Genomic DNA, 24,681 nt, shown 5'->3' with positions numbered 1-24,681 from the left:
TTTGCTCCAGGGTTTTGACTATAAAAATGATTAAAATCATACAAAGAAGATGTTTCTAACATATTCTTTGTGTTTTTCATATATATATATATATATATATATATATATATACAGTCAGTATTCTGGCACTAACATTAGTATGATAGGAAAGACTCTGCTTCACCCCACCACACGTCACTGGTACTTGTAATGCATTGGCTTAGGTTTTAACAAACAGTCTATGCAATTAATTAGCTTTAGGGAAAACAGTTCAACACATGCAGGTTACTCTGGTACTTTTAGTGCATCATCTTAGGTTTAAGAAAACAGTCTATACAATTAATTAGCTTTAGGGAAAGCAGTTAAGTACATGCAGGTTACTGTGGTACTTGTAGTGCCTTGGTTTAAGCAGAGTCTATGCCGAAAAGAGAACTACTCTGAAAAGACAGTTCTAGGTGTCCCCTCTTCTAAGGATGCAGGGCTTACTAAACCCCCTTGCCTTATCCCAGCCTTGAGCAGAGCTTAATGGATCCTATGGGGTATTTTCTTTTACTGCCTGAGGCCACCTGGACTTCCAGCAGGGGTCCTCACTGTGGACCTCCTGGAGTACTCACTGCTCGGATCTTCTGTGGGTCTTAGCATCGGCTTGAAGCAGCCAGGATTCTGTCACTGTGGCAGTTCTCTGTGTAGGTGCCATAGCCGCTGCCCCAGACCATTCCTGTCATCTCAATCTTCCTGACCTCTGAGCATCCCTTCCATCCACGCCAGAACGTGCAGCACTTCTTGCTGCTACATGGTGAGACTGCTCTGTTCCCTCCCGTTCCTCAGCCGCCTCTCTTATCCCTTTCCTGCTGGGTGTTCCACCTCTCCTCTGGGTCTCCGTCTCCTTACTTGGCCTTGGATCCCCTGGAGACAGCCAGTCCCCCCCCCCAAACCAGTAGAGAGCTACTGAATTTTTTTTCTTTTCTCCTCCATGTGTTGGGAGACGGAGATTATCTACGCCCCCCACAACCACAAAGCAACACCTCTGGGCACAGATTGGCTCGCAGCTGATTCAACATTAATGCAGTGAAGTTGCCAGTCTCTCCTGCACATGCTCAGTGAAGGCCACGGAGAAAGGCTCACATAAAGGTCAAAGGTCACCTGGCTGCTCTGTTAGGTTTGAGTGAAAAAGAACTTCACTAAACAAACAACAACAAAAAAACAACAACACTACAGTCACATACATAATATGCCCCTCCCCTAGGGACAGTTGTCTGACACCTAAAAACAAGGGGTGACCCTGTACCATATGTGTATACGTCATTCCTGGTATAAATGTCTGATAGATTAATCTTAAGCATTGGTGCACTGTAATTGAACTGCCATGTGTATTTTATTACTGCAATATTTTTAAAGAACCTTTTTTTGGGGGGGGCTTACAATATCTATATGGACATTTATACTTGGTTCAAAAGATATTTCCATATCATAGTGTTACAAAAATTTATTTCTAGTGTTCTAGTAGAAAGCACTTTAGAAAGATGTTATTCAAATTAATATTTACATAATGGATCAACAAAAAGTGAAGTCACAACAGTGTAGTCAGCATAGAGGCCAGCAAGTCTAATGTAAAAATAAAAGCTGGTGTCTGTCTGGTGCAGGAAACAAATGTCTTGGGATTTAAAGGTCCTCGGAAGATGACAGTTCTCATACCTGGAATGGATGAAGATTGTGAAAGAGTACCCATCCGCCCACGAAATGTAAGTGTTTGCAATACCCAGGAAACACAAAGAAGAGTTTAAATTAAGCGGGTATGTAGATGCCAATTATTTTTGCTCACACATCTATGCAAGCAAAAAATAGCAACGATTTACTGCCATGACTTCATGCTGAGACATTCTTTATTCTCAAAATAAGAAGCTATTATTACCCACGGGGGGTTGATTCAATGTAGTGTAAAGCTCCTACGATGAGCACCTTTGGGTATTACATTAGAGAAAACAAAGTAAGCAATGTTTCTTACCTCTAATATCTTGCAGAGACAAGTGGGGTATATGAAATGAGTGCAGGGTGTACAGTGCACATGGGCCCCTTGCCGCCCACCATTCATACAGATCAAGGTCTCATTGGTTGGCTGCTAGCACAATGCGGGTCATTCCGAGTTGATCGTAGCTGTGCTAAATTTAGCACAGCTACGATCATTCACACTGACATGCGGGGCGACGCCCAGCACAGGGCTAGTCCGCCCCGCATGTCAGTGCCCCCCCCTCCCCCCCGCAGAAGTGCAAAGGCATCGCACAGCGGCAATGCTTTTGCACTTCAAGAGTAGCTCCCGGCCAGCGCAGCCTTAGCGTGCTGGCTGGGAGCTACTCATCGCTCCCTGGCCCGCTGCAGCTGAGTGTGATGTCACACAGCTGCTGCTGTGGCCCGTTCGGTGTGGCCACACCTGCATTGGCTGGACCACTCCCACGAAACGGCGGCCAAACGCCACCGTTCCGCCCCCTCCCTCCCAGCAACCGCCTCTGCCTGTCAATCATGCAGAGGCGATCGCAGCCCTGCTACGGCCTTCAGCTATCTGGCATGCGCCGGCGCACTACGGTGCTGGCGCATGCGCAGTAGAGACCCGTGCGCTCGGCTGCGTAAAAAAACAGCGAGCGAACTGGTCAGAATGACCCCCAATATTTCCACCACTTTCTTCAGAAATTTTGTGCACAGAAGTTTGCAAAGATTCTGGCATAAGTGACAGAGCATTTGCTGTTTTTTACCAGCGTTGTTTTTCAAAGTTTATTTCAGGGCTATATAAACCAGATTTATCAAGCCTTGGAGGGTGATACATAGCATGGTGCTAAATCACCAACCAATCAGCACCTAACTGTCATTTTTCAAACACAGACTGTGACATGGCAGTTAGGAGCTGATTGGCTGGTACTTTATCACCGCGCTGTTTATCATTCTCCAAGGCTTGATAAAGGGGTCTAACTGATCTGACTACCTCCACAAGTAGTGTAGAAAAAGAAAATAAGAGGATATTGCATGTATTTGGCCTATCATGTAAATTTTGTTTTATTGGCATTTTTATTGTTACCTATTGATGTCTTTCTTATAGGACAATGACGGACTACTCCAGCGATGGCAGAATAAGAACATGGAGAATGTTATAGAACTGCACAATAAGAGCCCTGTGTGGAATGATGAAACACAATCTTATGTACTGAACTTCCACGGACGTGTCACTCATCCTTCCATCAAGAACTTCCAGATTGTCCACTCTGATGATCGTAAGAGAAAATAGGGTGCTTTCTGGCCGTGCTTTATACCTATTATAAGAAATGGCATAACGAACTTAAAGGCTGAACATGAATATACTCAAGCTTATTACATAGTTAAACGTATAGGTCGCCACAAAATTGCACTAGAATTACTTCCAAGGTAAATCATACTTGCCTACTCTCCCAAAATATCAGTGAGAACTTCAGGGAGAAATCCAGCTGCCCAGATCCTCCTACTTTTCCAGTGGAGTGGGCAATCAATAGTGAATCACTGTGCCCTGCTGATGCTATCTTCAGCATTGACCAATGACAGGCTGGGCTATGATGATTCGATTCACTTTGGTTTCTCCAGTACACCATTATTAAACTAGGTGATTCATCACGCCCTACGGGCCCTCTTCACACCGTTGTAAGGGGCCAAACCCCCTTAACCCTTGTACGCCTTTGTGGCGTGCAATATTTTTATTATATAAAGTATTACCTTACAATCATAATTGTGTGAGTGGTTAAATATTGTGCGGACAAAGGGCGAGCGATGGTTAAAGGGTCATAGCCCCTTGCAACGGTGTGAACAATGCATGCAGGGCCTGAAGAATCACCTAGTAGGTGCTGTGGTTGGAGGAGTGGTGGGTGCAGGGGATACACGGATGGGGAAGGGGCTGGTGCGGTGGTGCCATGGGTGGCGGAGGGGCGGGTGCCGTGGGTGGGGGAGGGGGTTCGAACCCACCGTGTGTGGGTGAGGAACGGATGCGGGGGTGCCACGGGTGGGAGAGGGGCAGGTGATGTGCGGTGGGGTGAGGCAGAGCCTTTCCTGCCATACTAACGTTTTTGCCAACGTTTTGACTGTATAAAGTATATGGAAAATACAAAGAATATGTTAGAAATATCTTCTTTGCATTATTCTAATAATTTTTATAGCCAAAACTCTGGAGTGAAAAGTCTATGGCAGGTCAGGCATTGCCTCACCTGATTATCTTCTCCGCACATCTCTGATTAACACTAACCAAATTTCCAGGAGTTTATACTGCTGCACCTGTGTATAATGCCCAGATGTACCCTTTGGCTCATATATTGCATGTAAATCTGGTGCTAGCTAGTGGCTCCTAAGCCATTTAGCTCACCGCACGTCCCTGGGGTGTGGGGGAGGGGGTCCGGACCCACCGCGCGTGGTGGAGGGATGCCGCGGATGGTGCCCGGAGGTACTGCGAGTGGGGGAGGAGTGGGTAATGCATCTCCTGCTTCTCATCCTGGAAGCAGCTAAGCTGCTGTCCTCCCTTTGACGGTGGCTCTCTCGGAGACTCACACAGCAGCCAAGCAGCCAGTCACTATTGTTAGCGCCAGTGTCCCAATGTGCCACATTACAGGGAAGAAGATGCACACAATAAACTACAGCTCCCAGCAGCCCTTAGCGCCGGAATGCTCCTGCGTTAAAGGCTGCTGGGAGCTGTAGTTTATTTAGTGCGTCTACTTCCCTGTAATGCAGCGCGTTGGGACACCGGCGCTAACAATTGTGACTGGCTGGCAGAACTGACTGACTCGCTGAATCAATGTAAAAGGTGTGAGTGCACACCCACTGCACTGCACAGCACTGTCACCTTTTACATTGATTCAGCATCCAGACATTACCCTCCATGATATCACCCACTCTGTCCGTTACATTAGCCATCTCAGGGCTTCCAGGCCGGCAGCCCAGGTGCTGTGTTGCGGAGTCAGGGCCTCAGGGAATCTGGACGCGGCTGTGGTGGGGAGGCACTTCTGTGACATCACACGCAGAGGAGGCTCCGGGGCTCAGAGAGTATGCAGCACAGGGATGGCTATGAAAGACTTCCGCTGTGCCGCTTTCATACACATCTATGGCGGTGGCCGCAGCAGCTTTTGTTCCACCTGCATCGTGGCTAGCGAGTGGGATTTGTTGATGGCGGAGGGGGCAGGCGGACTGGCAGCAGGACATAGGACGCTGCAGTAAAAAGATTTTTTATTTTCCCTATCTACAGTGCAGAGACTTGCTGCACATGCAGTGGCATACCCACCACATGTACCTTTTTGGCAGGTAGAGTACCTTTTTTTTATGGTCTGTACCGATTTCTGGCATTCCAAACTTCCATTGAAAGTATAGGGAAATGGGGAGTGTCCACGCCCCTTTACCCATGGCAACGCCCCCTTTTCAAATTTGTAGCAATTTTTATGTGTAAATTGTTGGAGGGTATGTTGCTGCAGATGCAGTGGGCCTATTTTGGGGGGTGGACCTGGAGCTGCAGCTCCATCAGCCCCATTGTTAATCCTGCTCTGGGAACACACAGCAGCCAAAGGGCAGAGCCTCCCATTGGATGTAACCAATCAGCTGTGGACTGGATGTGATAGACCTGCTGCTAACCCAATGAGAGCTCCTAGCCACGAGTGACAGATATGGGCTATTATATAGGAGATTATCGCAAGTATGAGTAAAATACAGCCTGTAGTAGATTGTCCATACATATATACTGCAGAGACTCAGATGCGGAGAAAGTTTGATCACTATAACTATACAACAGTAGGGTGATACTTTGTAAAATGGCTGTGGTACAATAGATCTACAATAGGTCTACAACATACGGTTGTCATGCATTAGGTTGACAGGTACAAAAGGTCGACAGATAAAAAGTTGACATGTACAAAAGGTCAACAGGGTGAAAAGGTTCGACATGGCAATGGTTTTTTTTTTTTTGGGGGGGGGGTTTGGCAAAATTTTGTTATTTCATGTTACGTGGCCACCATCAATACAAAAATGCACGCTCTCTATGCTTCGGCAAAAGTGGCTCACTCTGCTCACCACGGGTTACGATTCCCAATAGATGTTTACGTGGATAGTAAATCAAGCAAATGTTGAAAACACATGTGAAAAAACCCCAAAAATAGGAATTTAATACCTACCGGGAATGCCTTTTCTCGTAGTCTGTAGGGGATACTGGGTTGGATTAGTACCATGGGGTATAGATCGGGTCCATTGGAGCCTGGCACTTTAATAAATGTTCAGTGTGTGCTGGCTCCTCCCCCTTATGCCCCTCCTGCAGACTCAGTCTAGGAAACTGTGCCAGAGGAGACTGACATACTTTGAGATAAGGAAAACATACAACAACAGCAGTAAGGCAACAAACCAACACACAAGAGTAACAAAGGATAGCCACGCTAACCAGAACAAAGGATAGCAATGCTAACCAGAACAGGGCCAAAAACAGCAGACCAACCAAGAAAACTTACAACAAGGTAAGCAGGAACCACGAAGCACTGAGACGGGCGCCCAGTATCCCCTACGGACTACGAGAAAAGGAATTACTGGTAGGTATTAAATTCCTATTTTCTCTAAAGTCCTAGGGGATACTGGGATGGAATACCATGGGGAAGTCCCAAAGCTCCCAGAACAGGTGGGAGAGTGCTGAGACCCCTGCAAAACCGCCGGACCAACCCGAAGGTCTTCACTGGCCAAGGTATCGAATGTATAGAACCACACAACGTGTTCAAACCAGACAAAGTAGCAGCTCGGCACAACTGCAAGGCCGAGACGCCATGGCAGCCGCCCAGGGAAACCCACCGACCTAGTGGAGTGGGCCTGAATAGAACTCGGCAGCGGCAATGCCACTGAAGAGGAGGCCTGTTGCATAGTCAACTTGAGCCAACGAGCAATGGACTGCTGAGAAGCAGGACATCCAATCTTGGAAGCGTCTTAAAGGACAAATAGGGAGTCAGACTTCCTTCAATGAGCTGTCCTTTTAATGGAAAACTTCAAAGCCTGAACCACGTCCAAGGACTTAGGAGCAACTAATGCATCAGACAACACTGGAACCACTACCGATTGATTAATGTGGAAAGCCAATACCACTTTGCCAAAAACTGTGGGTGAGTCCTAAGCTCCTACCTATCCTCGTGAAATATCAAATAAGGGCTCTTACAGGATAATGCCCCCAATTCCAACACATGTCTTGCAGAGGCCAAAGCCAGCAACATGACAGTCTTCCAAGTAACATATTTCAAGTCCACCCTGTGTAAAGGTTCAAACCAGTCCGATTGGAGAAAGGTCAGGGCCACATAGAGACTCCACAGAGCCGTGGGAGGGACAAAGGGTGATTGAATTCGAAGGAGCCAGCTGCCTCTGGATGAATATGGAGAGAGACGATATCGAACTTTGATGGAGCCTAAACTTAGGCCCATAACCACGCCTGCTTGCAGGAAGAGCAGAAACAGCCAAGTTGAAATTCTAAAGTAAAATATCTGCTACCCTCACACCAAGAAACATATTTCTTCCAGACACGGTGGTAATCTTTAGACGTGACCACCTGACTAGCTTGGACTGTAGTTGAGATAACCCTGGAGGGAAGACCTTTTCTGGCTAGAATCTCCCTTTCAGCCTCCAAGCCAGCAAACGTAGCCGCGGTAAGTCTGGATAGGTGAGCGGCCCTTGCTGAAGAAGAACCTTGAGAAGCGGTAGAGGCCAGGACTCTTCAAGAGACATGGTCAGGAGGCCCGCATGCCAGGCCCGGCGAGGCCAATCCGGCAATTAGAATTGCTTTAACATTTCCCCTTTTGAGGCTTTTTAGAACTCTGGGAAAGAAAGGAATTGGAGGGAACAGATAGATGAACTGGTAAGTCCACGGTGCCGTCAGAGCGTCCACCACTGCAGCCTGCGGATCCCCTGACCTGGAACAGCAGCAACGCAGCTTCTTGTTGGGATGAGAAGTCATCAAGTCTGTCAGCGGCCAGCCCCACTGGTGAACCAGCTGTTGAAACACCTGAGGGTGAAGGCCCCATTCCCCCGGATGGGAGTCATGTCTGCTGAGGAAGTCCGCTTCCCAGCTGTCCACTCCTGGAAAGAATATGGCCCTGGCATTGACTTCTGCCCAGAGGAGTATCCTTGACACCTCTCGCATTGCAGCCCTGCTTCTTGTTCCTCCCTGATGGTTCATGTATGCCACCGCCATGGCAATGTCCGACTGCACCTGTAGGGCCTGATGTCGGAGGAGATAGGAGGCATGCAGAAGAGTATTGTAAATTGTCTTGAGTTCCAGAACATTTATTGGAAATGAAGACTCCTGAATCAACCACTTTCCGAGGAACTGAGCCCCTTGGCATCTGTTGTCAACAGAGACCAAGACCGGGTTCCGAAACTCCAACCTTCCAACAAGGTGAGAGACCTGTAGGCACCACAACAGGGAGAACCCTTGCTTTTAGTGACAGAGATATACTCTGGTGCATGTTCAGGGGAGACCCTGACCACCTGTCCAGTAGATCCAGCTGAAATGGACAGGCATGGAATCTGCTGTACTGGATTGCCTCGTAGGAGGCCACCATCTTGTTTAGTAGGCGGATGCAAAGGATCTTGCGGAGTCTGAGCACAGAGCGTACCATAGCCTGAATTGTTAACGCTTTGTCCATGGGAGAATACCCTCCGAGACACTGTGTCTAGTACCATTTTCAGGAACTGAATGCTCTGTGATGGTTCCAAGTGAGATTTTGGGAAATTAGGACCCACCCATGGTCCGCAAGAAGACGAGTAGTCAAGTTGATGCTGTTCAGCAGACTCTCCCTGGACACCACCTTTATGAGGAGATCGCCAAAGTAAGGAGCTACGTTCACTTCCATAATGCAGAGTTGCAGCATCATTTCCGCCATGAGTGTTGTAAAAACCCTTGGAGCCATGGAGAGGCCAAAGGGTAAGGCCTGGAACTGGAAGTGATGGTCCTGTGTAGCAAACCAGAGGTAAGCCCGATGAGGGGGCCATAACGGGATGTGTAGATATGCATCCTTGATATCCAGGGATACCAGGAATTACCCTTCCTCCAGGCCAGAGATCACCACTCTTAGAGATTCCATCTAGAACTTGAAAACACGTAGGTACAGGTTCAGAGATTTAAGGTTCAAGATCGGCCGCACCGAACCATCCAGTTTCGGTACCGGAATAGGCTGAATTAACATCCCCTGTTTTGAAACAGAGGAGGGACCGGAACAATAACCTGCGTTTATAGCAGGTTTTGAATGGCGTCCTACAAGGTAACTCATGCTACAGGTGAAGCTGGTAAGCTTGACCTGACGAATCTGTGAGGAGGGAGAGCTTGACATTCCCTGGGATATGAGGGCCCTCATCCAAAGGGACGTCTAGCTGGAGGCGCAGCAGACGGCAGATAAGTAGACTTACCCGCCGAACAAGGCATCCCCTGTAAAAGGAAGATTTTCCACGCCCTTCTTGGAATCAGCATCCGCTGTCCATTGTCGCAGTCACAGCACTCTGCAAGCCGAGACTGCCATAGCGGTGGAACGGGCATAAATGAGGCCTATCTCCTAGATCGCTTCACTCATGAATTAGCAGCATCTTGCATATGGTGCAGTAGAGTCAGGAACTTATCCTAAGGCAGCGTGTCAAACCACTCAAATACATTAACAGACCATTTGACCGTGGCACTAGTGATCCAACCATAAGCAATGGTGGGCCTCTCTACGACACCTACTCTAGTGTAAATAGATTTGAATGTAGTCTCAATTTTATGGTCAGCTGGGTTTTTGAGAGAGATAGCACCAGGAGGGTTCTCCCATACTTTCCTATCCTCAGGCGAAAACGGGAAAGAATGTATCGGCCGTTTAGGGTTTGAAATTTCTTGCCAGGACTGACCCACGCCTCTTTAAAGAGTGAATTTAATTCTTTGGAGACAGGGAAGGTGGCAGAATATTTGGGTTTTACAGTAAAAAACCACTCTTCCTCAGGATCTGTCACCTTATCCGGTATGTTGGGGACTACCTTAATAGAATAAATTAGGGCCTCCACACCCTGAGACAGAGTATAGTCACCCTCCATGTCTACCTCACCTACATCCAGATCTGGCCTGTCATTATAAGAGCCAGATTGGAGTACATGTGGGAGTGTGCAGTTATGAGAGACCAGCAGGGGGGCTGAGTAGCTTGCCTGTGGTCAGTAGCCTTGACTAAAAAAATCATCCACAGATTTCTGTAGGATCTCCCTTTCTTGTCTGGCAGTAGCCAACTCTGTATTAATATTAATAATCATTCCTTTAAATGATTCCAACCACTCTTGTTCATGTATACTACTACCCTGTGAAGGGAGAGAACACTGAGTACATAGGAGAGATCCCCCCGGTGAAGGGAAACTTTGTGTTGCATGAAGGACACAGCCTTCTTGCCAGACATTTTGACACAGTAGAATCACACACAGTATTTGAGAAAAAACACAGTGCAGTGAAATAATCCGCTAGGAATTTATCTAATCCATTTTTAAACTTAATGATTGAATCCACCATTACTACCTTTTCTGGCAGAGAATTCCAAATCCTTACTGCTCTTACTGTGAAGAATCCCTTTCTCCGTTGTGTATGGAATGTTTTTTCTTCTAACCTCAGGGGATGTCCTCGTGTCCTATGTAGTGTTTATTTGATAAACAAATCGTTTGATAAATCCTTGTATTGTCCCTTAATGTATTTAAAAATATTAATAATGTCTTTCTCAGTCACCTCTTTTCCAGTGTAAACAAATCTAACCTTTTAAGTCTTTCCTCATAATCCAGTGCCTCTAACCCCTTAACCAGTTTAGTGCCTTGCCTCTGAACCTTTTCGAGTTCCAAGATATCTTTTTTATAGTGAGGTGCTCAGAACTTTACACAATATTCCAGATGTGGCCGCACCAATGATTTATACAGTGGAAAGATTACACTCTCGTCCCTTGTCTCCATTCCCCGTTTTATGCATGCTAACACCTCTTTTGCTTTTGTTGCTGCATTTTGACATTGCGTACTGCTACTAAGTTTATTGTCGATGAGCACCCCCAAATCTTTTTCAACTACTGTTATCCCTACATTTTCCCCATTTAGTTTATAGGCTGCCTGAATGGTATTAGTCCCAAAGTGCATAACTTTACATTTGTCTGTATTGAACCTCATTCTCCATTTATCTGCCCAGACCTCAAGTCTAGATAAGTAATTCTGTAGAGACTCAACATCCTATTATGAATTAATTACTCTACTTAGCTTAGTATCATCTGCGAAAATTGACACTGTGTTTTCCAGTCCCTCTCCTAGGTCATTAATGAATATGTTAAACAGCAAAGGTCCGAGTACTGAGCCCTGCGGTATTCCACTGAGCACTGAAGCCCATTCAGAGTACATCCCATTAATCCCCACTCGCTGTTTCCTATTGAACAGCCAATTATTCACCCAAGTACAAATATTGTCACCTACCCCAATCTCCCTTAATTTGAGAATTAGTCTCATATGTGGAACTTTGTCAAAGGCCTTAGCGAAGTCCAAAAAGATCTCTTCCACTGTTTGACCCTGATCAATATTATCGCTCACTTTCTCGTAGAAGCTTATTAAGTTAATTTGACAGGATCTGTCCTTCACAAAACCATTCTGATTCCTAGTAATAACCTTGTAGGTATCCAAGTACTGAGGTATGCTGTCCCTCAATATACCTTCTAGTAATTTCCCCACTATAGATGTCAAACTTACCGGTCTATAGTTACCGGGGTGAGTTTTAATACCCTTTTTAAATATTGGGACTACCTCTGCTATACGCCTGTCCTTTGGTATCATTCCTGATCTAACTGACTCTCTGAAATCAAATATAGGGGTCTCGATATCTCTACATTAAGTTCCATAAGAACCCTGGGGTAGAGTCCATCTGGCCCAGGAGATTTATTTATCTTCATTTTACTTAGTCTCTCCCAGACTACTTCCTCATTTAACCAAGTACCTAGCATTGGGTCGTTATTGTAGCTTGTGTTATGCTCTACACTCGTCAACCTGTCCTCATTCGTAAATACTGATGAAATGAATTTATTCAATATATCCGCTTTTTCCCTATCGTCATCAATTAAGACATCCAACTCGCCCCTTAAAGGCCCAATATTCTCCCTTTTTAACCTTTTACCGTTTATGTACTTAAAGAACTTTTAGGGGTTTGTTATACTCTCCTTTGCGATTTGTTTTTCATTTTCTATTTTAGCTGCTCTGATTTGTTTTTTGCATTTTTTTGTTACATTCCTTGTAGAACTGGAATGATTCCACCGTTCTGTCAGGCTTAAATGCTTTGAAAGCATGCCTTTTTTTATCCATTTGTTCCTTGACCCTCTTTTTAAGCCACATCGGTTTGAATTTCTTACTCCTGTTTTTGTTGACTTTGGGAATATACAAATGAGTGTACTTATTGAGCGTAGTTTTTTTCTTTTTTTACCAGTTATTTATATAGTGCACACACATTCCGCAGCGCATTTTACAGAGGATATTTGCCCATTCACATCAGTCCCTGCCCCAGTGGAGCTTACAATCTATATTCCCTATCACATGTACACACAGACACATTCACGCTAGGGTTAATTTTGTTGGGAGCCAATTAACCTACTAGTATATTTTTGGATTGTGGGAGGAAACCGGAGAACCCGGAGGAAACCCACGCAAGTACGTAGTTGTAAAAACATCCCACATTTCAGCAGTATTCTTACCATGCAATAAAATTTCTCAATTGATGTCCCTCATTGCTTGTTTCAGCAATATGAAATTAGCTTTCTTAAAGTTAAAAGTCTTCATTAGACACTTATATTGTTGTTTTTGGAAGCTAATATCAAATGTGATCATATTGTGATTGCTATTTCCTAGGGTCTCCCCTACTTTAGTATTTGATATTATTTCCTTGTTATTAATTAGTACTAGGTCCAGTATAGCCCTATGCCTAGTTGGTTCCCCGATTACCTGGGACAAGTAGTGATCTTTCTCTTATGTCCTAGAGGATGCTGGGGTCCACATTAGTACCATGGGGTATAGACGGGTCCACCAGGACTCATTGGCACTTTAAGAGTTTGAGAGTGTGGGCTGGCTCCTCCCTCTATGTCCCTCTTACCAGAGCCGGTCACAGCTAGGGGAGCTCTACAGAGCTTTTCTAGTAAAGTTTATTTTTAGAGTTTATTATTTTACAGGGAGGCTGCTGGCAACAGCCTCCCTGCAGCGAGGGACTAAGGGGGGGGAGGGGGGAGCAATGTCCACCCTGTGGGGTCTGAGCCACTATCTCTGCTGACTGGACACTGAGCTCCAGAGGGGTCAGATCATTCTCTGCCACAGGGGACCGCTCGCCCCAGCAGCATGCTGCCAACCCCTTACAGAGCTGAAGATGTGAGTGAGACACTGACCCCCCTAGCAAGTGGGGAGCCAGTGTGAAGATGGCGGCAACGGGGAGGGATCGCAGTATTAACTGCGGTCCTGGGAAGGCTTAGAGGCACATGGTGCAGCGCTGTGAGGGGCACCCTGGGCCAGCGCTTACCCCACACTGGTTCCAGAAGTCTGTCGGGGTCCACGGATCTCAGCCAGCACATTTTACCTCAGGCCAGTATAATCCTTGAAGAGCGGGAAGACAGCGCCATTAAGGGGGTGGAGCTTCTCCTCAGAGCAGACCCAGCAGCGTTCCAGCGCCATTTTCCTGCCTGCACAGCGCTGAGAGGAAGAACAGGTCCCTCCAGAGCAACTCCAGCAATCTGTACACGGTACCAGGGGGTTGTAGAAGGGAGGGGAGGCTGTAATACGACCTTGTGTCCTATTAAGGTGCATAGTCAGCGCTGACAAGGGGTCTCCCTTTGCTAAAAGCGCTGTGTGTGGGTTGGCTCCAATCTCTGTGTCTCTCTTGCCATTCTTAGGGGGGAAACTCTGTCTGCCCCACCTGTGTGTGTGTGGAGTGTTTGGTGGTCTCCTTGAGCTATGTCCAGGGACACTGTGTCATATGCTGCAGTGGATTTATCCTCCCAGGATGATCCCATTCCATGTAATCAGGATAGCACTGGTTTAGCACAGATACCAGCAAGGGAACCTGAGTGGTTTTCCTCTATTAAATCTTGGATTTCTCAGATTTCTGACAGGGTTGCAAGTAATGAATCTGCAGCCCAGGTATTACAGAGCTCTATGGCAGTATGGCCAGTTTCTGGTACCTCAGGACGCCCCACTATATACCCCTACAAACGTGCGCTTGTGCATGTCACACAAGACGACACGGATACCGATTCTGACACCACAGATGGTGATGAGGATGTGTTGCAGGGGTCTGCATCTCTTGCAAAGGGGGTGCAATTGTTGATAGAGGCTATCAGGGATGTGTTAAATGTTAATGATACCACACCTGAGCAGGTTGAGGAGGCTTTTTTCACTGAAAATAAAAAAAGCCTCGCTAACCTTCCCTGCATCAAAGGAATTGAATGCTATATTTGAAAAAGCATGGGAAAACCTTGAGAAAAAAATCCAGGTTCCTAAAAGGGTCCAGGTGGCGTTTCCTTTCCCTGAGGAGGATAGAAAAAATGGGAAAAACCTGCCGATTGTTGACGCATCTGTGTCCAGACTCTCAAAGAAGGTGGTTTTGCCTGTTCCAGGATCTACCGCCTTAAAGGAGCTGGCTGATAGCAAAATTGATAACACGCTTAAATCAATGTACACTGCTTCAGGGGCCATATTACGTCCCACTATTACTACTGCATGGATTACAAAGGTAATAGTAAAGTGGTTGTCTACCTTACTTGAGGATTTGGATACGATGGATAGGGATGACGTTGCATTATATTTACACAACATACATGATTCAGCAGGTTTTATGGTAGAATCCGTGTAAGACCTGGGTTCCATGGCTGCGGGAATATCTTCCATGTCTGTTTCAGCTCGTCGGGGACTGTGGCTGCGCCAGTGGTCGGCCGACGCAGAATCCAGAAAAAGTGTGGAGTCCCTACCTTATACAGGTTAGGCTCTCTTTGGGGAAGCTCTAGACGCGTGGATATCCACTGTTACAGCGGGTAAGTCTCCGTTTCTTCCCTCAGCAGCACCTGCTCCGAAGAAATCTTTCTCTGCATCTGCTACGCAGTCCTTTCGGCCTAACAATATACAAAAAAGTACCAGCGCTAGGAGTTGTATCACCAATTATTCAATAAGTCAAATACCACTGGATCAGTTATAGTATTTAATAATGAACATGATTATCACACACATTGTGGGGTCTGACAAACCCCTCCCAGCCGCTGTGGTATTTCTAGTGGGTAGTTTATCTAATTTCTCTTTTTCACTTTCGGCCTAACAAGCCTAGAAAAGCCAGAACATCCAATACCTTCTTTAGGGGAGGTAGGGTTAAGTCCAAGAAACCTGCCGCTGCAGGTTCCCAGGAACAAAAGCCTGCTTTGGGTACGCCAAAGTCCTCCGCATAACGGTGGACAGCACGCCCTGGTGGTGGGGCCAGTGGGAGCGAGACTCAGACACTTCAGTCATGTCTGGGTATCGTCCGGCCCGGACCCCTGGGTGATAGATATTGTGTCCCAGGCATACAGGCTGGAATTTCAAAGTCTCCCTCCTCATCTCTTTTTCAAATCAGGCTTACCAACTCTGTTGGCGGACAGCACTGCTTACCAACTCTGTTGGCGAACAGCACAAGACGCTGTCCAAAAACTGGTGGAGGCACAGGTCATTGTGCCAGTACCACCTCACATGCAGAACAAAGGTTACTATTCGAACCTTTTCATGGTACCGAAACCGGATGGGTTGGTCGGGCCCATTCTGAACCTAAAATCATTGAACCCCTTTCTAAAGGAGTTCAAGTTCAAGATGGAGTCTCTCAGGGTGGTGATATCAGGGGGAAATTCTGGTATCACTGGATATCAAGGATGCGTACCTCCATATTACGATCTGGCTGCCGCATCATGCTTATCTCCGTTTCACATTGCTGGAGTGTCATTTCCAGTTCCATGCCCTGCCATTCGGCCTCTCCACAGCACCAAGGGTGTTTACAAAGGTGATGGCGGAAATGATGATTCTCCTTCGCAAGCAGGGTGTGAACATCATTCCATATCTGGACGATCTGCTGATAAAGGCATCCTCCAAGGAGAAGCTGCTGCAGTCCATTGTTCTCACAACACGACTGCTCCAGAGTCACGGTTGGATTCTGAACCTTCCAAAGTCACATTTGGAACCAACCCAGAGGTTGTCATTTCTGGGAATGATCCTGGATACGGAAGTGCAGAGAGTGTTTCTTCCGCAGGAAAAGGCGTTGGTGATACAAGCTATGGTTTGGGATGTCCTGAAGCCAGCCCGGGTGTTGGTTCATCAATGCATTTGCCTATTGGGAAAGATGGTGGCTTCTTACGAGGCTCTCCAGTATAAGAGGTTCCACGCTCGGACCTTCCAACTGGATCTCCTGGACAAGTGGTTGGGATCTCATCTCCACATGCACCAGAGAATTTGTCTGTTTCCAAAGGCCAGGATTTCACTCCTCTGGTGGCTCCAATTGCCTCACCCTCTGGAGGGCCGCAGGTTCAGGATTCAGGGCTGGGTCCTTCTAACCACGGATGCGAGCCTTTGGGGCTGGGGAGCAGTCACTCAGGAAGTAACTTTCCAAGGATGGTGGTCAAGTCTGGAAGCCGGCCTGTCCTTCATCATCCTGGAACTAAGAGCCGTCTACAACGGTCTTCTTCAGGCGGCCCCTCTTCTAAGAAATTGGGCCATTCAAGTGCAGTCGGACAACGTAACAACAGTGGCTTACATAAACCGACAAGGCGGAACAAAGAGCAGGGCTGTGATGTCAGAGGTAACAAGAATACTCCTCTGGACAGAAAAACACGTTGGCGCTTTCAGCCATCTTCATTCTGGGAGTAGACAACTGGGAAGCAGACTTCCTCAGCAGACACGATCTCCATCCAGGGGAGTGGGGCCTCCATCCGGAGGTGTTCAAAGAAATAACAGATCTTTGGGGATTACCCCAAATAGACATGATGGCCTCTCATCTTAACAAGAAGGTTCGGCGCTATTGTTCCAGGTCGAGGGACCCACAGGCAGTGGCAGTGGACACCCTGGTGTCTCCGTGGGTGTTCCAGTCAGTGTACATGTTTCCTCCACTCCTACTCATTCCAAGAATCCTAAAGCTCAAAAGGAGAACAAGGGTTCAAGCAATCCTCATTGCCCCAGACTGGCCAAGAAGGGCTTGGTATGCGGACCTTCTGAATTTAATGCAAGAAGAGCCGAGGCCTGCTGCAGCAGGGGCCATTCGCCTATCAAGACTTACTGCGGCTACGTTTGACATCATGGAAGTTGAGCGCCTGATACTTGCTTGGAAGGGCATTCCGAAGAAGTTCATTCCTACCCTCATACAGGCTAGGAAAGGGGTAACGTCTAAACATTACCATCGTATTTGGAAGAAATATGTCTCTTGGTGTGAATCCAAGAAGTTTCCTACGGTGGAGTTTCAACTCAGATGTTTTCTCCTCTTGCTGCAAGCAGGAGTGGATATGGGCCTGAGGTTGGGGTCTGTGAAGGTCCAGATTTCGGCCCTATCCATTTTCTTTCAGAAACAATTGGCTGCCCTCCCTGAGGTTCAGACCTTTTTGAAGGTCTGAACCTGCATATCCAACCTCCCTTTGTACTGCCTACGGCGCCCTGGGATCTTAATGTGGTGTTGCAGTTCCTCCAGTCAGATTAGTTTGAACCACTACAGGAGGCAGAGGTCAAATTTCTTACATGGAAGGCAGTCACGTTGTTGACCTTAGCTTCTGCCAGACATGTGTCCGAGTTGGGGGCTTTATCCTGTAAAAGCCCTTACTTGATCTTCCATGAAAATAGAGCTGAGCTCCGGACACGTCACCAGTTTCTTCCAAAGGTTGTGTCGGCATTTCATATCAACCAACCTATTGTGGTGCCAGTGGCTATTGACTCCTCAATTACATCAAAGTCCTTGGATGTTTTAAGGGCTCTGAAGATATATGTGAAGAGAACTTCTCGTCACAGAAAGTCGGACTCTCTGTTTGTCCTATATGATCCCAAGAAAATTGGGTGTCCTGCTTCTAAGCAGACTATTTCTCACTGGATTAGGTTCACTACCCAGCACGCTTATTCTACGGCAGGATTGTCGTGTCCTAAGTCAATTAAGGCCCACCCTTCTTGTAAGGTGGGGTCTTACTGGGCAGCTGCCTGGGGTGTCTCAGCATTGCAACTTTGCCAAGCTGCAACTTAGTCTGGGTTGAACACGTTTGCAAAGTTTTACAAGTTCGATACTTTGGCCGCTGATGATCTGAAGTTCAGTCAATCATTTCTGCAGGAGCCTCCGCGCTCTCCCTCCCGTTCTGGAGGCTTTGGTACATCCCCATGGTACTAATGTGGACCCCAGCATCCTCTAGGACGTAAGAGAAAATAGGATTTTGGTACCTACCGGTAAATCCTTTTCTCGTAGTCCGTAGAGGATGCTGGGCACCGCCCAGCGCTTCGTTTCCTGCAAATGTTATTTGGTTCAGTACAACTTTGTTTTATTGTTACTTGGTAAGTAATGTTTCAGCAGTTGCTGAGTAGTTCAAGCTAGTTTGCTTGATGTGCCTTGTATGTGTGAGCTGGTATGAATCTCACCACTATCTGTGTATAATCCTTCTCTCGAAGTATGTCATCTCCTCGGGCACAGTTTCTAGACTGAGTCTGGTAGGAGAGGCATAGAGGGAGGAGCCAGCCCACACTCTCAAACTCTTAAAGTGCCAATAGCCCCTGGTGGACCTGTCTATACTCCATGGTACTAATGTGGACCCCAGCATCCTCTACGGACTACGAGAAAAGGATTTACCGGTAGGTACCAAAATCCTATTTTTAGCATGTTTAAGAACCTATTACCCCTAGTTGTATTTATTGTTTCGGTGTTTCAGTTTATGTCTGGATAATTAAAGTCCCCAACAATATTGACGTCCCCCATACCTGCATCTTTTTTGATTTGCTGCAAGAGTAGTAATTTGTCAGACACACTAATATCTGGCGGTTTATAGCATGTCTCTATCAAAAGTTTTTTTGTATCTTTACCCCCACTCGAAATCTCAACCCACAATGACTCCTGTTATATACAGTCCCCTCATAAATGACTTTTTTATATACAGTTTTAAGAAAGGTTTAACATATAGACAAACACCCCCTCCCTTTTTATTAGTCCTATCTCTCCTGAAGATAGTGTATCCCACCATGTTTGCCACCCAGTTGTGAGAATCGTCCCGCCATGTCTCTGTAATGCCTATTATATCATATTGGTCATTAAGTGCAATTGTTTCTAATTCCCCCATTTTACTTGTTAGACTTCTTGCATTTGTAATCATACACTTAAGTTTGGTAATTCCCTGATCCGTAAGTTTTGTTGTGGATAACGTCTCCTTCGGAACCTGAGTTTCCCTTAAATTACCATCGCTGACTATTTTTCTCCTTCCCCCCTCTCCACCCTCATTATACTTTATACATCCCATTTTTCTTCGCTCTCTAGTTGCCCCACTAATTCTTTCTAATCCCTTCCCCCAGGAACCTAGTTTAAAATCTCCACTAACCTTCTAACCATTCTTCACCCCAACACCGCTGCCCCCTCCTCATTCAGGTGCAATCCATCGCGACTAAAAAGATGGCGCCTGACTGAGAAGTACGCCCAGTGTTCTAAGAACACAAACCCCTCTTTACTGCACCAGTCCCTGAGCCACACATTTACCTCCCTAATCTCCCTCTGCCTCCCTGGACTAGCGTGTGGCACAGGTAATATTTCAGAGAATATTACCTTAGATGTCCTTGCCTTTAATTTTTGGCCTAGGTCCCTATAATCTTTCTTAAGGACATCCCACCTACCACTAACTTTGTCGTTGGTGCCAACGTGCACCAAAACCGCCGGGTTGTTCCCGGCCCCTCCCACCAATCTTTCTACCTGGTCCGCAATGTGCCGTACCCGAGCACCCGGGAGACAACAGACTCTATGGCGATCACGGTCCCGGTAGCAGATTGCCCTGTTTGTTCTCCTGGTAATAAAATCCCCTACCACCACAATCTGGCTAGGTACCTCGCTTTCTTTTGTTCCCTTAGCCCTGGAGGGACCACTCCTCTAGTTGCTAGAGGGAACGGTATCCTCCAGTGCCGTCATTTTCTCACTACCCTCCCCAGAATCTGGCAAATTTATTGGGGTTTGGCCAGGGGCGGATTGGGAACAAAAAGCGGCCCTGGAAAAATTTGTACTAGTGGCCCCACTTGGGCAGCACCAGAGGTGTAAGGTCTAGCCATGGGCCATGGCAGCAGCACCCTCACTCCAAGACTTTCCAGATAGTGGGGATGTCCAGCATCAAGGGGAAGTTAAAAGGAAATAAAATTAAATGTTATGAGCACATTATATGATACACCTTTAGAATTTAGGAAACTATATAATTCTTTATAAAGATATATTTTCTTGCTTATTACACCAACCGTATCCCAATCACTATTCACTCAATCTTATATGTCAGCCAAGCAGGCAGACAGAGCATACACTAGATCATCTGCAATCACAGGCTAAGTGGCAAAGTCATTTTCATATATGCAAATTGTTTGGCATCTTATTCCTTAGGTCTATAAATAGGACCACATGTCCTCAAACAAAACAGGCCCCGCAAGTGCGCCGGCCCACCGGGAATCTTCCCTGTAGAACCTATGGCCAATCCGCCTCTGGGTTAGGCAGATCGGAAAGATGTCCTGTCTCCCCCTCATCTTGATCCATCTAACTGTGACCAAGCTAGCTACCTGATTATCCTCATCCTCATCTACCTGTGCCCCCCCCCTGCAACTCCTCCACCGTTCTATCTAAGCTCTGCTCGTGATTGTGACTCTCCCTCAGCTAATGTTACTGTTAACCTATGTGCTCCCCCCTTTCTATAAATCCCCCTGGTACAGTACAAGGTGATTTAGCAGGGTCTGTGGAGGAGCAGTGTGTTGCATGCAGCCTGGATGTCAGCAGCAGCTGGAAATGGCACCTCTGAGCTGCTGGTCCTGCTCTCCAGTAGCCCCACCCCCATAATGGAGCGCGGTCCCTCAATAAAATTATATTGGCTTTGTGTCAGAGTTTTTTGTAAAATGGAGTTAATACCCCTATTTACACCAGTGCCGGTGTGGGTGTCCACAGTGGGCACCGCAGTCCGCAGCCAGGTGCCCACCATGCCCTTATGCCGCCATTGTCACTGGGGACCCGCTAACCGGGCCCACGGTGTTAGTACTCACTGCACCGCGTCTTCAGTATCTGTTAGGGGTGGCGACATGCTGCCGACATGTGCGCACACTCTGGGGGCATGTGAAACAGAGCCTCAGGAGCTAATGTCCTTTCTGCGGGGATACGAAACTTTAACCCTATAGGAGGTTGGTTCGGTCTCCCCCCCCCCAAGTCCCACGACGCAGGTAAACTAAAATAAATTTCTGATGAAAACTCTCTGGAACTCCAGAGAATGTACCCGGCTCCTTGGGCACATTTTTCTAAACTGAGTCTGCAGGAGGAGAATAGAGGGGAGGAGCTAGCACACACTGAACATTTCTTAAAGTGCCAGGCTCCAATGGACCCGATCTTTACCCCATGGTACTATTCAATCCCAGTATCCCCTAGGACGTTAGAAAAAAAAGTGTAGACGATTTGTGTGTTGTCCATTGTAATGTCGATCTTAAGCACTGTTGACCTTACATCTGTCGACCTAATGCATGTCGACCATATGGTGTCAACCTATTGACTGTCGACCAAGACATTGCCGATCTATCACCTGGACACCCTGCAAAGTAATAACTACACACATCTGGTACAAGTACTGTACATAGAAAGCCCAAAAAAGAATAAATGATACAACTATTGTCCCAATGACTGGGCTTCATTTAAAGTTTGTAATAATTCCAGCACAGGCTTCCCTACTTAGAAAATGGTCATCAATTGGGAAATTAGGATGAAGAAATAAAAAAAAAAAGTAAAAGATATAACAAATTATTTTTGTTTTTATTTTTCAGTTGATTATATCATCATGCAGTTTGGTCGCATAGCTGATGATGCGTTCACCATGGACTATAAGTACCCAATGTGCGCAGTACAAGCTTTCGCAATTGCACTATCCAGCTTTGATGGGAAGTTAGCCTGTGAATGATATACCAAACGCTATACTGCCTATTATGTCTATACTCATTAAAAGAAAGAACACTCATTTATAATAAATACAACAAAATGAAAATCATATGTAGAAATTATTTGTGTACCAATGTTGAAATGAGCTCAAGCTCCTTGTTACAGCAGTTTGGAAGGATATACAATTGCTAAAATTTGAAAATGGCATTCATTTTTATATATATTTTTCTCTATTAACTTTTTATTGTTTTTCAAACGCAAGAACAGCGAAAACAATGGTGACAACACAAGATGAATAGGAGGGGGAAAGGGAGAACATGAAGAGAAATAGGAAGGTGGGGTAGTCACAGTCAATTAACATGTTAAAGTAACTGAACACACAAACAATATGAATGCAGACTACACCTAATAAAAAAAGAAAAAAGTAATGGTAAGACTCACTAGGATTAGACTTGACCTTAACTGAAGATCATAAATACAGTGTCTGCATAGATCCACTACAACACAGTGGGGATGAGGGGTGATAAGTATGATGTAAGTTTGTGGGAACAATGACTGTTACAGAGTGAGACAGTGATCTGGAAGGTTTCGATCTCACAGTGATCCTTCCAGGGTGAACATATTTTCCAAAAACTGCCTGGAGCATAGTTTAGAATGGCTGTAATATTTTTTCCTTTCTGTAGGTGAACAATTGATAGTAGTAGTGTAAGAATGGTCAGACTTTTTCCAGGTAAGAGCAGTATGACATTTTACTGCATTTAGGATGTGTTGGACATGCTTTGAGTATGTCTAGGAGAATCTGGAAGAGGGCTGGGAAGAAGAGAGTACAGTGGGGATTTAGGCATCTGAATGTTGGCTAAAGACTTTAAGTGAATGAATTTGGTCCAATATGGGACAAGTTTTGACACGTTCACCAAATGTGCAGCAGAGTGCACTTATGCCCACACAACCTGCAGTACAGATCAAAAGACGTAGAGAAAAGGAAGCCGGCGGTCAGAATACTCCGGCATCCCAAAGATTGGAATTCCGAAAGGGGAAGGTAGGTATACTTACTTTTCCCACCTGGCCCCCTAACCCTCCCACTCCCAGCCTGACCTAACCCCCCACCCCGCAGACTAATCCTAACTCACAGCGGTGGTGCCTAAACCTAACCCCCCTCCCCGTAGCCTAAACCTAACCCCCCTACCCCATAGCCTAAAACTAACTCTCCCTCCCCGTAGCCTACCCCTCCTGGGGAGGTGCCTAACCCTAAACCTCCTTCCCTATTGCCTAAACCTAACCCCCTGGGAGCCCACCTTCCGTGACCAGGTGACCTGATCTGGTGGGTCCCTAACATTTCTAAGGTTCAAGTTCAGAACACGGGACCCCCCCGTAGCAACTTCTTGTTAATGTAACACTTTTTAACAGGCAACAGGCCCAGGACAACCACATAATACATAGAATTTACCTACACACAAATCCAATTAGTATGTTAGTAATGAAGCGAGGACCTGAAGGTGTCATTCAGGCACACACAGCACTACACCATGAGGCTAGTAGGTAGCTAATAACAAATAACATATCTCTAGAAAAATTATCAATGCAGTGTAGCTATACCCCAGCATCCAACACCAAACCAAGCCGCTCCAATGACAACCTACCCATATAAGATAAAGTAAATGTATATCAGACAAAGAGATTAATATAAATAAATTAACAAACTATACACTAGCCATGTACTCCAAAACATGGACAACAGAATGTTTTAAGTAACTACAACCCTCAAAGCTCCCCCACCCTAGATGACCCCCAACTCACAGCATTATCTGTATCCCCAAACAAACCCCCCTCCCAACTACACTATGACTATGATGACATGGGGGCAACTAGTCCCAAGAACCATGAGGCCATGTACTATCCAGCCCAGGATTAACAAGGCAACAAAAGGATTCTCAAAAATAATAAATAATCCATTACAGAATAACCCTCGAGGTTTGTAATAGCTAAAGGAGGAGAAAAAGAGAAATACATGAGATACTGCAATCAAATATTCAAATAGAATATTAAAAAAAGCAGACATTGAAAACTCAGGTGTAAGAAAGTTAGTCATGGAGGATCAACCAGGTCCAAGGCCCGCAGTCCCAGCAAGGCTGAAACCGCCTGGAAAAAAAATAACAGACTGAGGAGTGAAGGAGTCATTATCCAAAATAGCTATCAACCAGGATCCTAAGAACCGCTCAGGAGTTATCCCCAATTCTCACTCCGACAAAGCAACCAAACATATAGTATTGCAGCGGAGACTACTGTCAATGTTGGTAAGCAGGTACTGGAATGCTGCTCTTTGAGATTTCATGGAGGTCAGCTGACCAGGGGCAGAAGTGTTACAATACTCAAGGTTAGAAATACAATTCTCAGTCTCAGAAATCTTAACATGCATCTGCTGTAAATCTTGATGAATAACAGACAACTCAACATGTATCACCACCACTTGATTTTTCACCCTCATCTCCAAGGTAGTAATGGCTTTAAGGAGTAATTTCATAGTGACCACTAAGGTTATAGCCAAAGCAGGAGAAAACTGCAAAGTGCCT

The 24,681-nt window shown here is 46.1% G+C and overlaps 1 protein-coding gene across 1 annotated transcript in view; it reads left to right on the top strand.

The window, feature by feature from the left end:
* Positions 1-22,196, top strand: part of TULP1 (TUB like protein 1) — a 253,884-nt gene extending 231,688 nt beyond the window's left edge. The window contains exons 11-13 of the mRNA XM_063957230.1: positions 1,623-1,721; positions 3,068-3,239; positions 22,000-22,196. Of these exons, the coding sequence (XP_063813300.1) occupies positions 1,623-1,721; positions 3,068-3,239; positions 22,000-22,133 (405 nt within the window). The 3' untranslated portion in view covers positions 22,134-22,196. The remainder of the gene's footprint in view (positions 1-1,622; positions 1,722-3,067; positions 3,240-21,999) is intronic.
* Positions 22,197-24,681: the final 2,485 nt, after the last annotated feature.

Source organism: Pseudophryne corroboree, chromosome 2, assembly GCF_028390025.1.
Source record: "Pseudophryne corroboree isolate aPseCor3 chromosome 2, aPseCor3.hap2, whole genome shotgun sequence".
NCBI lineage: Eukaryota > Metazoa > Chordata > Amphibia > Anura > Myobatrachidae > Pseudophryne > Pseudophryne corroboree.
This window is presented reverse-complemented; position numbering and strand designations above follow the sequence as displayed.